At 38.7% G+C, this 18,803-nt stretch overlaps 1 protein-coding gene across 5 annotated transcripts in view; it reads right to left on the reverse strand.

Moving 5' to 3' along the window:
* Window positions 1–11,389: 11,389 nt before the first annotated feature.
* Window positions 11,390–18,803, reverse strand: part of LOC135205018 (uncharacterized) — a 10,146-nt gene continuing 2,732 nt past the window's right edge. For 3 of the 5 annotated variants that reach the window (XM_064235265.1, XM_064235264.1, XM_064235266.1), the window contains exons 2-4: window positions 16,172–16,267; window positions 15,584–16,015; window positions 11,390–14,973 (exon numbers count right to left, since the gene is read on the reverse strand). In XM_064235265.1, the coding sequence (XP_064091335.1) occupies window positions 11,827–14,973; window positions 15,584–15,892 (3,456 nt within the window). In that variant the 5' untranslated portion in view covers window positions 15,893–16,015; window positions 16,172–16,267 and the 3' untranslated portion in view covers window positions 11,390–11,826. Of the gene's footprint in view, window positions 14,974–15,583; window positions 16,037–16,171; window positions 16,268–18,803 lie in introns of all 5 variants that reach the window. The other 2 variants (XM_064235268.1, XM_064235267.1) reach the window with 1 other exon arrangement.

An 18,803-nucleotide genomic window follows, 5' to 3' on the forward strand; every position in this document is an offset into this window, starting at 1 on the left:
GAGCGACTTTTTGGCTTCTTGGACAAATCGCAAGTAAAATATCTCCTACTTTAACACCGACCGAGTCACTCTCCGCAGTGAGTATTCTCGCGCAATGTTTGCTTTCACCAGGGAAAGCCAGAGAAAGTTTTAGTCACTTTCTACAGATTAATTCTAATAAAGTTTTCAAAGCTTTTCATTTTAAATCAGATGCCGGTAGTTTGTATATATATACATACCAACTGACCAACCCGGCACTGCCTAGGAACTCTGAATGACAACCGATAAATTCTCTCTCTCTCTCTCTCTTCCTAGAGATAATGAGCATATGATGTCTCCTCGGATGGATAATAAGTCTTTGAGACATCCTAATCCTTGTAACTCTCTCTCTCTCTCTCTCTCTCTCTCTGTCAGTGAAATTGCCCACCATTTTTGAGATTCTATATCACCCTCTTCTCACTCCCCCCCCACCCTCTTTGGTGCCAGTGATGTCTTATCCCCACAGTACTCCTCTCTAGATAGTAAGTTAGATGTCTGCCAAGTTTGGTTGCAATTGCTCGGTGAGTTTTTGAGTTACGCTGGAGTATACACGCACATACTAGATACGTCCATTTAAATATATATAATACACACAGATATATATATATATATATATATATATATATATATATATATATATATATACATACACCTTTCAAATATATATATATATATTCTATCTTACCCAGTACTGGACTTAACCAATTCAATTCGCCTCTCATTAACAGACGTTAACGTACCCTTTCGTTATATACTCGGATTCTGAACTGTGATGTCACAGTTCGTTGCCTCTCTCTCTCTCTCTCTCTCTCTCTCTCTCTCTCTCTCTCTCTCTCTTCTCTCTCTCTCTCTCATTAGATTGCATTTAGGAGACTCTAACCGTGTCATCCCTTCATGAAATCACATTAAACGAGCTTTTTTTACGATAATTTGCCATCCTACCTCTACCCCCCCCCCCCTTGAGGGTTGTCCCTCTCCCCCTTTACCCACACACAAACCCCCTACCCTCACAAAAGACCCATGTGAACAAAACCACCACATTATCGATCTCGTGTGAAGATTTTCATCTTCAGAATTTTTTAGTTACTGACATTTTTATGGTTGATTGAGTTCCTCGAGGTGGTGTGTATACACGTTATTGTTATTTTGTTATTGTTATTTTGTTATTGTTTTTGATTCGCTGTCACTCGGAAGGACCTCGTCGGCGCCAACGTAAAATCACCGCTTACCGAGGAGCGGTTCACCAACTTTGCTGCCTAGTAATTACCTGAGTTAATGACGGGACTAAAGAGAGAGAGAGAGAGAGAGAGAGAGAGAGAGAGAGAGAGAGAGAGACATACACTCTCTTCCTCCCTCTCCCTCCTTCCTTCCCTCCCTCCCTTCTCCATTTCATTGCCCCGTTTAGCCATTAAACTGTTAGCTTCTAACAACATTAAAACCCACTTTTGTCTGCATCAGCGGCAATTTAAGGGCGGTCCAAGGGGTTAGGGACGCCCCTACGGGTGCACAGGGGTACCCAGGGACCCCCAGGAGTGCCACGGGAGTGCCAGGAGCCCCTTGGTGGCACTGCTTTCCCGCCATAATTAGTGAGGAGGGCGGCATCTTTTGGCGCGCAAATGAATTATGGTTGAACGTAAGCTGATTACACTAGACTCTACCGTCTAAGATGCCCCACTAATTATCGTTTGCTCTCTCTCTCTCTCTCTCTCTCTCTCTCTCTGTCACGGATTTTGTACCTTTTCGTCGAAGGACAACAGTAACTGTTTACTCAGGATTTGACACTACTTGGTTCGTGTTGGTAGTCCTAGGTCAATGTTGGCACTGCTTGGTTCATGATGGCATTGCTGGGTTTATGTTGGCAATCCTGAAAGTGTTGGCACTGCTTGGTTAGTGTTAGCACTGCGGAGTTTATGTTGGCACTCCTGAAAGTATTGGCACTCCAAGGTTAGTGTTGGCACTACTGAGCCAACAGTATTTGTTCTGGAATCACTTTTCCTGAAGAAGTCTGGAAATACATTTGTTCCATAAAAGTCTGGAAAAAACATTGTTCCATCTTAAGTTGGGGAAAAACATTTGTTCCATAAAATAAGTCGTTGAAAACATCTGTCCTTTAACAATTGGAAAACAACTTAGTTTCATGCAAATTTGGTAAAAACATTAGTTTCATAGGATAAGTTATAAAGTAAAAACATTTGTTCCCTAAAACATTCGATTGTCCAGAAAAAATAGGAAAAAGCATTTGCCCCAGAAAACAAGTCGGGAAAAACATTCGTTCAATAAAATTAATCGGGAAAAATTTTTGTTCCATAATAATTCGGCAAAATTATTTTGTCTACAAAGTAAGTCTGTAAAAACATTTGCCCCATAAAATAAATGCGTAAAAACATTTGTTCCATAAAATAAGTCAGGAAAAACATTTGTTCCATAAAGTAAGTCAGGGAAAAAATTTTTTCCACGAAAAATATTTGCAAAAAAGTAAAAATACAAAAAAATACATATGCTTATTTGTACAAATAAATTAATTTTGAAAAAGGATATATATATATATATAATATATATATATATATATATATATATATATATATATATATATATATATATATATATATATATATATATACACATACATACACCCTATTAGTGTCTCTGCTTCAGGTTTCCTTAAGTGTTATTTATGTTTGGGGTGAGGTTGCAAGCCTTACGTTCTTGCATTGTTGGTAATTTATTTTATACAGTTTTGAATGTTGTATTGTTAAATTTCAATTATTATTATTATTATTATTATTATTATTATTATTTTTTTTTTTTTTTTTTTTTTTTTTTTTTTTTTTTTTTTTTGCTCTATCACAGTCCTCCAATTCGACTGGGTGGTATTTATAGTGTGGGGTTCCAGGTTGCATCCTGCCTCCTTAGGAGTCCATCACTCTTCTTACTATGTGTGCCGTTTCTAGGATCACACTCTTCTGCATGAGTCCTGGAGCTACTTCAGCCTCTAGTTTTTCAAGATTCCTTTTCAGGGATCTTGGGATCGTGCCTAGTGCTCCTATGATTATGGGTACGATTTCCACTGGCATATCCCATATCCTTCTTATTTCTATTTTCAGATCTTGATACTTATCCAATTTTTCCCTCTCTTTCTCTTCAACTCTGGTGTCCCATGGTATTGCGACATCAATGAGTGATACTTTCTTCTTGACCTTGTCAATCAACGTCACGTCTGGTCTGTTTGCACGTATCACCCTATCCGTTCTGATACATAGTCCCAGAGGATCTTTGCCTGATCGTTTTCTATCACTCCTTCAGGTTGGTGCTCGTACCACTTATTACTGCAAGGTAGCTGATGTTTCTTGCACAGGCTCCAGTAAAGGGCTTTTGCTACTGAATCATGCCTCTTTTTGTACCGGTTCTGTGCAAGTGCCAGGCATTCACTTGCCTATGTGGTTTATGGTTTCACTTTTCGTATTGCACTTCCTACATATGGCGAGATGTTTATTCCGTCTATCGTACTTTGAACATATCTGGTTCTTAGGGCCTGATTCGTGCCGCTGTTATCATTCCTTCAGTTTCCTTCTTTAGCTCTCCCCTCTGTAGCCATTGCCAATTGTCATCGCTGGCTAGTTCTTTAATCTGTCTCATGTATTGTCCGTGCATTGGTTTGTTGTGCCATCCTCTGTTCCTTTCTGTTCTTTTTCCCCTGTCTTTCTGTATAATTTCCTTTTCTGTCTGTATATTTCTGTTTCTGTGGGAATCTTTCGGTCTGCTTTTATTAGTCCTTCTTCCCATGCACTCTTTAGCCACTCGTCTTCACTGGTTTTCAGATATTGCCCCAGTGCTCTGTTTTCGATGTTGACGCAGTCCTCTATACTTAGTAGTCCTCTACCCTCCTTCCTTTCGTGTTATGTATAGTCTGTCCGTATTTGCTCTTGGGTTGTAGTGCTTTGTGTATTGTCATATGTTTCCTGGTTGCGATCTATGCTGCGGAGTTCTGCCTTCGTCCATTCCACTATTCCTGCACTGTATCTGATTACTGGCACTGCCCATGTGTTTATGACTTTTATCATATTTCCGGCGTTGAGTTTTGACTTGAGTATCGCCTTGAGTCTCTGCATATATTCTTTCCTGGTCGTGTCCTTCATCTCTTGGTGTTTTATATCTCCTCCTTCCATTATTCCCAGGTATTTGATCCTGTCTCATCTATGTGTTTGATGTTGCTCCCATCTGGTAGCTTTATCCCTTCAGTTCTCGTTACTTTGCCTTATATTATTATTATTATTATTATTATTATTATTATTATTATTATTATTTTATGTAATGGAATTTCCTCAAATTTTTATTATTATTTTATTATTATTATTTTATTATTATTATTATTATTATTATTATTATTATTATTATTTTTATATTATTATTTATGTACATTTCAATTTTTTTTTTTGCAAATATTTTTACCCTATTTTCAAACTTTCTTGATACTTTACGTCACTTTTTATGCTTCAATATAATAATAATCAATAATAATAATAATAATAATAATAATAATAATAATAATAATAATAATAATATAATATGCTGGAAGTAAACCCTCTTTAAAACATGTTTTATTAAATGATTGTTGCCCTCAGCTGCATTAATTTTTATATAAAGGTTTCTTGCTCTAAATAGAGAAGACATTTTATAAAATTAATGTAGCTGAGGCAGCAATCACTCTTAATAATAATAATAATAATTAATAATAATAATAATAATAATAATAATAATAATAATTAATAATAATAATAATAATAATAATATTTTTCCTGAAGTAACTTCTGAAACAATAGTTTCGGGTTGACCAATCTGTCCCGAAAAGTGAAGTCGAGCCTTGATTGATTGAGAGAGAGAGAGAGAGAGAGAGAGAGATTGAGCAGAGAGAGAGAGAGAGAGAGAGAGAGAGAGAGAATTACAAATCTCCGTCCTAAATCATCTATCTGGGAGTTATATACCAACACCTTTGGTCTCTCTCTCTCTCTCTCTCTCTCTTCTCTCTCTCTCTCTCTCTCTCTAAGACGTGTCTCTTCTCCAGGTCAATTTTTGGTTGCTCGTTGCATCCCACATTACCACTTTTTTTACGGGTTTAGTTTTTCGGTAGGGGGCGAGGGTTGGGGAGGGGCTGGGCCGTGGGCATAGGGGGATCCCTCTGGGAAATGGCCGTCGAATTCGTCCAAGAGGACGAATTTCTCTCCCGAATGAATTGGAAAGTCGAGATTGTGTGTGATGACACCTAGACTTTGACTGTCGCAAAGGGAGGAGGAGGAGGAGGGGGAGGGAGAGAGGGAGGGGGTTTTGATGCCGTGGTGTCCTCCTCGTCTCATATCAACGCTCATCAGGTCTCATCTTGGCCGCTCCGAAATGCGGCGTTCGCACCAGAATGCTTCACCCACCGGCCGCCGCCCTTTCGCGCCCATATCTCCGCGCCCGAAGGTTCCCGGCGGGTCTGACCGCGGGGGGACGGGGAAACATGCCCGAGACGCCCATGTACCGAGCCCGCCCGGAAATCAGCCGCCTCCATTGGGGAAGAAGAGGAAAACTCAAAGGCCCCCAAAAGATAACTAGACCAATGGAGCTATGTGGGAAACGTCGTAGCGGTGTGAAAACGACCTCAGAGGCCGGGCGCTCTGTCCATCAGGCTCGTTAAGGCGGGAAAATTGAAGTTTGCCCGCTAAGATGAGGTTTTGGCGGGAATTCGGTACTGAGATTTGGCGCTGGGGGGGGAAGGGGGAAGGTAGGGGAGGGGGTGGGGGGGGGGCGGCTAGAAAACTAATCGGCCCCGTCCACTTGACTTGGGGCCAAGTGGCGCCGTTCTGCCACTCCACAATTGGGTGTTATGGGTCAATTTCTGGCCACTGATGGATTTTCGGATGAAACCGCAGTCACACACACGCACACACACACACAGTCAGTCCCTGAGAGAGAGAGAGAAAGAAGATAATGCGGGAGAAGATAGAGAGAGAGAGAGAGAGAGAGAGAGAGAGAGAGAGCTAGATTGGGCCAGCTTCAATCATCGACTACGTTGAAGTCGCGACCAAGAGGCACCTTCGTTATAGACAATTTTCTATATATATATATATATATATATATATATATATATTATATATATATATATATATATATATAGACAGGCAGAATGTTTGTACCAAGCACTTTCTCGTATACATATATATATATATAATATATTATATATCTATATACCTATAAGGGTATATATATATATATATATATAATATATGTCTATATATATACATAGTAGATAATGTATATGTGTATATATATATATATATAATTTCAGTACACTGAATGAATGTATTGTAACATAATCTCTCTCTCTCTCTCTCTCTCTCTCTCTCTCTCTCTCTCTCTCTCTACAGACGAGGCTAGAACCATGTCACGTAAATATTATTATAAAAAAAAAAACTGATTTTCTCTCATTGATATAATATTAATTATGGTCTTTGAAATAGCTGTATATAATTAATTTGGTGTCCTGATATTTTCTGAAAATAACGAGAGTCTCCCATTTGTCGTAGCATTATCATAGTGCTTAGCTTAATAATAATAACAATAGTACTAATAATAATAATATCATAATGATAATTATAATAATATAATAATACTAATAATAAAATAGAAGAATAAGAAGAAGAAGAAATCTTATGTATTAGTTAAGACAGTAAAACACTCACATGGTTATGATAATAATAATAATAATAATAATAATAATAATAATAATAATAATATCAATAATATACATTACATACATACTACATACAGTACATACATTGATACATGCATGACATGATATACATACATACAGGATAAAGATATATATACTATATGATATATAGATAAAGAATATATATATATATATAATCATTATATATACATTATATATATATATAATCATATATACATATATATATATATAATAGATTTATATAATATATATATATATATAATAATATATATATATTCTACCCTGTTTATATATATATATATATATATATATAATATATATATATATATATATATATATATCCCTGCTGCCTCCTCCTCTTCTTTCCCGTCCATTTTATTTACATACCCTTGCTGTGTCCGGATATTGCCGACGTGGGTCCAATATCCGGTCAAAAATGGGCGTCCGCTCCGTTGCCCGCGGGCGTGAGGGAGGAAGAAGAAGAAGAAGAAGAGAAGAAGACGAAGAAGAAGAAGAAGAAGAAGAAGAAGAAGAAGAAGAAGAAGAAGAAGACGTCGTCTCCTTCTTCCCCTTCCAAGGATCTTGTCTCTTCAGGGGAGCCGAGAAGCTGGTGAGGTGGTTGGCAGAGAGCGAGGGAATTGGGGTTGTGGTTGTTATTGTTGTTGTTAGGGAATGAAGTTTTATTGTTATTAATGTGAGTATTATTATTATTATTGAATACAGTTTAATAATTATTATTACTATCATTTTTTTGGTATCACAGTCCTCCAATTCGACTGGGTGGTATTGATAGTATGGGGTTCCGGGTTGCATCCTGCCTCCTTAGGAGTCCATCACTTTTCTTACTATGTGTGCCGTTTCTAGGATCACACACTTCTGCATGAGTCCTGGAGCTACTCAGCCTCTAGTTTTTCTAGATTCCTTTTCAGGGATCTTGGGATCGTGCCTGTGCTCCTATGATTATGGGTACAATTTCCACTGGCATATCCATATCCTTCTTATTTCTATTTTCAGATCTTGATATTTCTATCCATTTTTTCCCCTCTTTCTCTTCAACTCTGATGTCCCATGGTATTGCGCCATCAACTGAGTGATACTTTCTCTTGATTGTCAATCAAACGTCACGTCTGGTCTATTTGAACTTTTCACCCTATCTGTTCTGATACCATAGTCCCAGAGGATCTTTGCCTGATCGTTTTCTATCACTCCTTCAAGTTGGTGCTCGTACCACTTATTACTGCAAGGTAGCTGATGTTTCTTGCACAGGCTCCAGTGGAGGGCTTTTGGTACTGAATCATGCCTCTTTTTGTACTGGTTCTGTGCAAGTGCCGGACATTCGATTCCTATGTGGTTTATGGTATCATTTTTCGTATTGCACTTCCTACATATGGGAGAGGTGTTATTTCCGTCTATCGTTCTTTGAACATATCTGGTTCTTAGGGCCTGATCTTGTGCCGCTGTTATCATTCCTTCAGTTTCCTTCTTTAGCTCTCCCCTCTGTAGCCATTGCCATGTGTCATTGCTGGCTAGTTCTTTAGTCTGTCTCATGTATTGTCCGTGCATTGGTTTGTTGTGCCAGTCCTCTGTTCTGTTTGTCATTCTCCTGTCTCTGTATATTTCTGGGTCTTCGTCTACTTTTATTAGTCCTTCTTCCCATGCACTCTTTAGCCACTCGTCTTCACTGGTTTTCAGATATTGCCCCAGTGCTCTGTTCTCGATTTGACGCAGTCCTCTATACTTAGTAGTCCTCTCCCTCCTTCCTTTCGTGTTATGTATAGTGTGTCTATATTTGCTCTTGGGTTGTAGTGCTTTGTGTATTGTCATATGTTTCCTGGTTTTCTGATCTATGCTGCAGAGTTCTGCCTTCGTCCATTCCACTATTTCTACGCTGTATCTGATTACTGGCACTGCCCATGTGTTTATGGCTTTTATCATATTTCTGGCGTTGAGTTTTGACTTGAGTATCGCCTTGAGTCTTTGCGTATATTCTTTCCTGATCGTGTCCTTCATCTCTTGGTGTTTTATATCCCCTCCTTCCATTATTCCCAGGTATTTGTATCCAGTCTCATCTATGTGTTTGATGTTGCTCCCATCTGGTAGCTTTATCCCTTCAGTTCTCGTTACTTTGCCTTTTTGTATGTTGACTAAGGCGCATTTTTCTATTCCAAACTCCATCCTGATGTCCCCAGATACAATTATTATTATTATTATTATTATTACTTTAAATACTAATGCACAACATCAGGTGTTGATAGTTGTAATATTCAGTTTGAAAAATCATTCTATCTTTATCTTCAAGAGCCAAAACATCTTATCTTACCTGATATTATGAGGACTAATATTTATATAGTTGACGGAAAACCATTAACTCTAATGGCTGATCAGTATACGCGCCCATCACTTCATGTGTCATATTAGCCCAGATTTAATCTCAAGTGGATGAGTGGTTTCATCTTAGGGTCTGCTTTTTTTTTTAAATATTGCTTTAAGTTCATTGTTATTATTATTATTTTTTTTTTGTCTATCACAGTCCTCCCATTCGACTGGGTGGTATTTTATAGTGTGGGGTTCCGGGTTGCATCCTGCTTCCTTAGGAGTCCATCACTTTTCTTACTATGTGCGCCGTTTCTAGGATCACACTCTTCTGCATGAGTCAAGGAGCTACTTCAGCCTCTAGTTTTTCTAGATTCCTTTTCAGGGATCTTGGGGTCGTGCCTAGTGCTCCTATGATTATGGGTACAATTTCCACTGGCATATCCCGTATCCTGGAGCTACTTCAGCCTTTATTATTATTATTATTATTATTATTGTTATTATCATTATATTTGCGTCTTCTTGTTTGAATTGTTTTCAGCTCATTATTATTATTATTATTGAGAATATACCAAAACTCAAATTCCTGCATGAAAGATAAACCAAAAGATAGAGCAGTTAAACAAAGCACGGTCACTCTTGGGTCCCCAATTATGTTGAATAAGGAGCCATCAAGAGTGTTAGCCAAAATGATACCTGTAAAGAAAAGTTGAAATTTATAAATTAAAAAAATCTGCGCATTCAGTCAGCGAGCCAAAGAGAGTGTTGTCCAAAGTGATACCTGTAGAAAACAATGGCAGCTGGCTGGCCATATGAGATAGCTTAGAGCCAGTGTTTCGTTCGAGTAAATGGGGGGGGAAGTTGCATGTTAGAAGTGTAGGAAGGGTTCAGGCATTGCTTTTAAGGTTCTCTGCCCCTAGCCGCAACCCCCTTTCGTTCCTTTTACTGTGCCTCCTTTCATATTCTCTTTCTTCCATCTCACTTTCCACCCTCTCCTTTTACTGTCAATTTCCGTTTCAGTGCTGAATGACCTCATGGATTCCAGAGCTTGGCTTGCAAGACAAAAGCGCTTTCTTTCTCATCTTTCCATGGGTAACTTTCACTTGAACATTCCCACTTTCTAATGATTGGTTCCAAAGCTTTCTCTTTGAATCTGGTATCGCCAGAACAAAAGCACTTTCTTTTTACCTCTTTTGAAAGTTAACTTTCACTCGGGAGGGCATACCCACTTGCTGATCATTGGGCTTCGAGCTTTCTACTAGCGTGGTCCAGTTATTAGCAGAACTTAAACGCTTTCTTTTTCTTCTCTCTTCTTCCTTAAGAAACTTTCGCTTGAGCATACCCACTTTCTAATTATGGGTTCTGAGATTTCTCTCTCATCACTTTTAATCAGTGGGTCAATTGTGTTTAAATTCCTCCGAGGAAGATTATTTAAATTCAATAAATAAATATTCTACCTGTATGTTTGAGTCTTGTTCAAATTCATCTCCAAGAAATTAAACAAATAAATAGATAAATATTCTTTCTGTATATTTAAGTCATGTTGAAATTCATCTCAAGGAAGTTAATCAGATAAATAAATGAATATTCTGCCTGTATGTTTGAGTCTCGATATCATCTTCTATGGTATTTCAAGATGGCAACGGTTCGACACACACACACAAAAGATACCCTCCGTCCTACACAGCTATAACCACGTGGTCTTATTGCCTTACCCACTCTCTCTCACGCAGAGAGAGAGAGAGAGAGAGAGGAATATTCTTCGCAAAAAAAAATAACTTAAAAAAAATGTTTTTGGCTGGAGGTGGTCTGTGGGACGTAGGTGAACTGGCTTCCTCTGCCATCTATCGGCAGTTTTGGGCACTTGAACTTCGGCCCCCTAGCAGCGTTTCTGGCCGCCCACGCCATCTGTTGGGAGTCTGGGACCCCAGAGACAATCGATAGGAACAGCTCTGGCAACAACGAGGTCCCTTTTGGCTCCCCCTCCCCTCCCGAAACTGTGGCCTATGTTGTGTAAGTTTTTGAGAATTGGTGAGGTGTTTAGAAGTAATATTAATAATAATAAATAATGACAATGGACGTTATATCTCGTTCTGTCAGTTTCTTTTTTATGGCATAATTACTCTTGATACTAATTGAGAGAGAGAGAGAGAGAGAGAGAGAGAGAGAGAGAGAGAGAGAGAGAGAGAGAGAGAGAGAGTAGTTGGTTGCTTTCTCAAATCATCTTATCCTATGACTTGATTCCTCGTAAGGTACACACACACACACTCATATATATGTGTGTAAAATAAACAATTGAATAAGGTGACGAACACAGCGTTTTAAGAAACAGCTTTATTGAACAACATTATCACAGACATTATTATAAACTCTTTTAACAAGATACAAGAGAATTAATTGTGAACATTTATGCACAGTTTGTGGTGTTCTCGTCAGACTTGGTAACAAAATTTATAGTATATATATATATATAGTATATATATATATATATATATATATATATATATATATATATATATATATATATATATATGTCTCCTTCAATATTTCTTTGATCTTTATAACAAGTCAACTAGCTGTCAGGTACATGATTTATTATTTACGTCAAAAGGAACCCAGTGGAATATGCTGTCATGGCACACGCTTAGATTACTCTGTCTCACCCAGGGGTTGAACCCAAGTAAGTGTATGCGTGTGTGAATGTGTGTGTGTGTGTGTATGTGTGTCTGTCAGTGTAAACCACTAAATGTAGCAGGAGGCAAAATTCAGCCCTGTGGGATACCATCCAAAACTAAGATGATGTCATCACCATCAGCCGCACCTTCAAACACGACACCACACGGAGTGTCGTCTGCTATGCCACATGCCATTTCCTCATAATCTTTCAGTCGATTCTCGGCGTAAGCTTCAACCATGAGTTCCATTTTGGTCAGCTTGACAGAACTCTTGTGCAGAGCACCCCTCAATAACTCCTGTATGTCCTTAGTCAGTTCGCTCATCTCAGCGTCCTGAAAGCCGACAGACAGCGGTTTTTGCCACCCGTAGGCTTTGAACACCTCGCTGAGAGGGCCCAGCATTTCTGCAGAGGCGCAGTAGACCCACAAGTCAAGTTTTGCACTCCTAGGGATAGGTGATGCCGTGCAACAGTGTGCAAAGTTTCTGAGATCTTCAGTGCTTTCTATCATTACACTCAGTTGGATATCTGCGTCTTTCTCTTGGGAGCATTTTAAGAGGCTAATTAAGTCACTTGTGTTTTTGTCTTGCAACTTTCCATTAAATGTTAGGGTTATTGTGTCCGTCTTTACGAGCTGACCTAAACATTGCTCCATATCTGCAGAGAGAGCAAAATTACACATTATACTAACAGGAGTTGTTGGTGAGACTTCCATCATCGTGGACAGCATTTGGCCTAAACCATCTGGCAGTGACTCTTCACGATTAAACCATAGTTTACATTTGTGTGGACTGAACTTTGTTTTCCTTAGCAAGAAGTCTACCGCTTCAAAAACCTCAGTGTCGTAAGAATTTGGCGAGAAAAACTCTATCACATTCCATTCAAAGACTTCTCGAAGAAGCTTACAGACAGCTGGATGCTCGTGGCATTCTCTGAGAAATGTAGCCCATTGAACCCATGCTGTGGTAGATGTCGCTTGTCGATACTCTCTGACGATTTTCCTCAAGTACTCAAGATTGATGTCGTCTTTTGAGGTTTCCATTGCAGCCAAAAACTGTAATGTGTTTTGCTTATCGACTTTTTCAGCGTCAATCTCAAAGCTATATGGAGATTCATCATCATGACCTGCTCCTCCTTCTTTGCCTTCTTGTATGAAGTCTTGATGGTGGCCTTCAGCACAGGGACTTGGCCATTCCACCCTCCCTTCATTAACAAAAGAGCCATCCTTTGAAAATCCTCTTTTCTTTAAACTATAACTATAATACTCCTCTGCATATGGTGCCCTGTGATGATATTTATACCTGCAGCAGTTTGTTACACAGCTGAGAAGTGCTTCCATACAAAAAGCACCTCTTTGTTTAGCCTTCTTCTTACGTTGCCAGGAAAGTGCATTTTCTTCCACTGCTGTGGGTAGTGCAGCTGACCTTATTGGTTTTTGAGGTTGTGTATAATTTATGTGTAAAATATCATGCCTAGGCATTCCTAGTATGTCTTGATTTTGACTCACGTACACAGCAGTGAGGTATTCCTGGAAACTTTTGTGGAAAAATTCCCATGCATACTGTGTCCTGAACTTTTTTTGTAATGTGATACACTTCATGAAACAGGACAGAGCATCCATTGGGTCTATATTGTTGCTTTCTGCTTCTTGCACGAGTTCGTCTGCCCGCTTTTCATCCAGCACCTGTGTGTTGTGCCGGAGTGTCTCCCAAGCCGCTTTACTGAGGGCCTTGAGCCACTTCTGACACGTGCGTTCAACCAGGCTGATGTGTCGCGACTCTCCAAGCCTCCGCTGAGTCCTCTGGGCAAGCTGCTTGATTTTCATCTCTGTGATTTCCTGGTGAATGCGTGTCACCGTTGTCGTCTGAGACAAAGACACGTCGTCGTCAAGCCACAGCGACACCAGCATCATCATTGTCAGTGGCATGCACAGTAAAGCATACAGATGGTGCTCTAGCTCTTGGATTCTCTCATACAGCCTATTGAGAGTGCTTTCATAGTCACTTATGTTCACCTTGACTGTTGCCAGAAGTTTACCAAGGTACTCCCTGCGCTGATTACTGTCAAAACCTTTTGCAAAGAAAATACAAGTATCCTTGCTGTTGGATGACATTAGGGTCTTGGCATCCTCAGTAAATTCCGGTCTGCAGGTTATAATTTTCCTGTTCTTAGGAAATTTAGTGGTCAGTTCTCTGACAATAGCCCTCACATTTGAGCCTGCCTCATCGAGACCATCGACGACGAAGAGAACGCAACACTTCTGAAGGGCCGGTATCACATCTTCCTGCCGGATAGTACTGCATGTGTTTGGCAGCAACTCCTCTGTCAGGTATTCTCGCAGAGATTTTGAGTTGACTGTGTGGCACTGTATGAATATTATGATCTCAACATCTGGCAAATTTATGTCTTCTCCCTTAACAGAGGCCCATTTATGAAGAATGTATTTACAGACATGACTTTTCCCAATGCCTGCGATCCCTTCGATGATCATGACCCGCGGAGGAGTGCTGTTCTCGATGCGATGAGAGAGGATGTCCTCCACTGACATAACAGAGTTATTCATGTCTTTGATGGTTACGTTTGTAAAGATTTCTGACTCTCGAAGGTCGTTGTTTCCCTCTGCTGTTGGAACCTGAAACCACTGCACTAGAGCTGATGACCACAAATCGAGATAGTGGGGAAACAACTCGGCCTGAGAGTTGACTACCAGCTTGTTCACGATATCCTGGCGCAGGTCTTCCAGTTCCTTCTGATAAGACTTTAGAGAGTATTTCGAAGTCGAGTTGAGAATCTCGTCTAATTTGACTCTGGCGGTTTTCACATCCTGCGAGAGGTCAATGTTTTTCCGTTGGCTGACCTTGCACAGTATATTCTCCAGCAGTGTCTTCAGCTTCGATGAGCGCTCTTGAAGTTCTTCGTCGCTCAACGTGACGGCTTCGTGCGCCAGGAAGTTTCTCTCGCACTTTATGCGGTACAACATGTGCTCAAGCTCCTCATTAACTCCGGTTGCTGTTGGTTCCGTCCACTTCTTATCAGAAGTAGGTGCAAGACCACAAACCCACTGGAGCAGCTTGTACAGAAATGTAATGTCGAAGGTTTGCCAGTCGGTTCCTGCCTCCAAGGTATTTCTCTCATGTAGAGTAAAGATTTTTCTGTATTGTGTGTTGGAGAAACCTAGAACATGACTGCAGTAATCTTTGACACTTTGCCCTTCTCCACTGTATAGTGCAGTGCAAACCTGCAGGAAGTAAAAAGATAAACAGCTTAACAAGAATCCTTCTCAAACAAACTTTTTATCTATTTTACACTAACTGTGGTTGCTATAATTTAGTTATAAATGAAGTTCGTTTCTCTTCTGTAAATGTGAATTAGTTATTATATATATTAATATCCCAGATATGAATTTCACACAAAAATTACATAAGAGGGATTTTTTCCTGCTGTCTGTTGCATTTCATGGAAATCTGATAAGACATAAACCACTGACATACTATTAATGGCTTTGTATGTTGATGGTAATAGTGACAGTGTCCTGCCATTAGTGCTTACAGTCACTTTGTGCCAGTATATTTTCAAATTTGTAAATAAAGAAACTCAGATGATATAGTATAGAGACACTCATGCACAATACACTGTTATTCATAACATTAATATATAATGGAGCATTATGATTTGTAGTCCCTGAATTATGCAGATGTTCCAGCTATGCAAGTTAAGATGTTGCCCTGAGCACACAGCATTCAAAACTATCACCATACAACCTAGTAACTGCGTAAATGGTTAGTGGCGAGCAATTGAAAACTGTCGCTCTTGCAAGCAAAGGAATATAAAAGTATAAAACAGCTTACTTTGGCCAAGGTGGTAGCTGTGGGTCCTTTAGGTCGAAGCATGATGAAATACTTGAGCAAGTTCTCATCTTCCCTGGAGACTTCATCCTCCGGCAAGGGTCCAGGTGGTGCGTCGCTGAATATTGTGGCTGCAGCGGGTTGGATGAGATCTTCGACATCATCACCAGTACTCGCATCTGCCTCCCGAGATGTTGCGAGACTTGCCGCTGTCTGGATAACCCCAGATGCCCCTGGAACATTGCTAGGAGAATCTGTGTTTGTGTCTGGAGGTGCCACAGCACTTTCTGCCTTTGGGAGACGATGAGACATCTCAAAAATTACTCTAATTGATTGGTTGGTGATAACTATTGTGTCCGAACTTTCTGTTGTGTCTTCAAGATGAGGTTCCGACTTCCTTAGTTAGTGTTGGGTTTCATCCGCGGGCATTTGGCACTGCAGGGTAGAATGAGAAGTCTGTAGGGGGCATTTGTCAAGGTTTGATATGTTACGCAGGGTCTTGAGTAAACTTTGAAATCAGCATTTCATACAATTCCCATAAGATTTCATATACATAAGGTTCTAGTAAGGAGGAAAAATTTGTTTAGTTACCTTTACAGTTGATTTTCAATTGTTACAAAAACCATATTTTATGGTGCGACCCAAACCCTAATAGCTCCATGTTGGTTGTTCTCTTCAATGTCATCCCTGTAAACAAAGATATTTCTGGTGAAAAAAGTTGATTATATAATATATATATAATATATATAATTATATATAAGCAGTGTACCCCAGGTAAAATAAAACACTGTTTGTGATTTCTGACTGGTTCCATCTCCATGTCTGAAGACATCTTGGAAAGGTCTCACACAAAGTGGTTGATATTTATAATATATCTGCTAGGGGAACTGTCAAAACGAACATACAGACTTGAGTTGGTCCTCAAATTACAAATCTATTTACCTTTGCAGTTGATCTCATGCCTTTGCGGAATCTGTTCGTTTTTCATATTTCTTTTTGACGAACAGATGTGTCAGGAAGTTACTTGACCTCAAACACTTAACATCAGTTTGGCTTCAAGCTTTCTGTATTTTTTTTACAGTAACTAGCGAATGTATATTGTTACAAAGTGCCAAGTTACCATGCATCAAACATTACCTCACAAAAAGCCAGACACCTGAACCCTCATAACACGTTTAAACGACTGAATACTCTAAAGGCAACAGTGATCCCTTAACACTTACCAGTATTGCAGAAAATCAGACTAAGTTCATCAAAACAGGTGTGAGGTAATCTTGTAAGTAATTAAATTTATCAAAGGGCATCACTCCTTCAACAACTTTAAAACTCTAAGTATTTCCCTGACTTCAGAAGTCTAAGTACTTCCCTGGTTCTAAGTCACTTCAAGTTACTTGAAGGAAAGTAAATCAATTACCACTCTATGTCTCTACCTATCATCAATATAGTCATAATCAAATATAATTATACTGGTGTAATAATTAAAACTCATAAAAATTTTAAATACAAAAAATTATTATCAAATTCAAAATTTATAAGTGAAATTCACAATATCAGGGAAAATTACTGTTACTTGAAAACAAAGTAAAGTTTAATTAATTCTTGAATCAAATTAAGTAAAATTAAATCAAAATTAATTTATCACAAAATTCAAGAAAATTAATTCAATTGAAATTCAAAAGTGTTAGGCAATAATTGAAAACTTGAAATTAATTCACAAGTGCTAAACAACAATAAAACTTGAAAAGAATTCTAAGTAAATACAAATTAATTCACAAATGTTAAGTTTACTTAAATGTGCAGTGATTAAGCAATGAAAATAATTAAGTCAATTAAATTGTGAATGCAAATGAAAATATAAAACAAAAAGACACACTTCAATAAGAAAAGGAATAAATGCACAAACAATGGAACAGACACAAACACACACAAAAAAAAAAAAATCAGCAATGTGTAAAAGTGTAAATCTTTTCCACTCAAAAACACTGTAACCAACAGTTTTTACCAAACTTTCACAACCATCGGTTATTAGTTAACCACAGTTCCTATCAATCATTAGTTAAACACAATTCCTATCCGTTATTAGTTATTACCTAACCGTTATTAGTTGCAACTAATAAAAATATAACACACTTTACCTTGGTATACCAATTTCTTTCTCTGCTGCAGTCCTGTCTTACACAATTTCACAAAAACCAGGCGCCGTTACGAAATAATGTCTGTTCAGATTCCACAAAAGAAACTAAATAACACTAAATAAATTCTAAGAAACATCAAACATGAAATTCTAAAATGTTACGAGTGACCAATTTATGTTACGTTAATACAATCTCAATGATGTCGAATGAGAGAGAGAGTGAGAGAGAGAGAGAGAGAGAGAGAGAGAGAGAGAGAGAGGGAGATCTAACTGCCTCGAGGTTCTATGATCGAAAGAAATCTCTTCCTTCACGGAAAAGCTGGAGAGGGGCAGATGTCAAATCGTTCTTGGCACGAAAGCTTCTCGAAAGTTCTGAAATCTGACACAATCTTACATACAAAATGTTCAACACCCACGTGGGACTTGACAAAGATATACACATACAAGACGAGTCTGTTAAAAAAAAAGAAAGACGTACCCGACTCGATTGAGACGGAGGCTGGGCGACAATTAAAATTGACATGTTTTGATGACAACGCTTGAGTCAAGCTCGCTATCAAACGTGCTGACAGAGTAGGGAAGCAAACGGATCTCGCAGACTCTAATCTTAAAGTGTCGACATAAAAGTTAAACATTCACAGTTTCGAACAGACAAAGTTCTCTCTCTTTTTACGTTATATATATATTCTTTTACAAGATGTAAATGCAAAATCTGAACACACATTTAAAACATCCTATTCTAAGCTATCTAGGAATCTGAAAAAATGTTGCACAATCTACATGACATTTCAAAGAGGGGAAAACATGCATTTTGAAAGTAGCAATATATAATAATATATATCGTAATCTCTGCCACTAAATGTCAGTCCTGTAGATGTCTTAGATGGAGATTTTGGAACTTGTCAGGATTCATACCCGGTATATCTTAGTTTTACCAGACCACAAAGCTGATTAACAGGTCTCCAACGGCTTGCCCGAAGGATTAGATATTTTTACGTGGCTAGGGACCAAGTGGTTTCTTAGCAACGGGACCTACAACTTATTGTGGGATCTGAACATCATTATATCGAGAAATCAATTTCTATCACC

This window comes from Macrobrachium nipponense, chromosome 48 (genome assembly GCF_015104395.2).
Source record: "Macrobrachium nipponense isolate FS-2020 chromosome 48, ASM1510439v2, whole genome shotgun sequence".
In the NCBI taxonomy this organism is placed as follows: Eukaryota; Metazoa; Arthropoda; class Malacostraca; order Decapoda; family Palaemonidae; genus Macrobrachium; species Macrobrachium nipponense.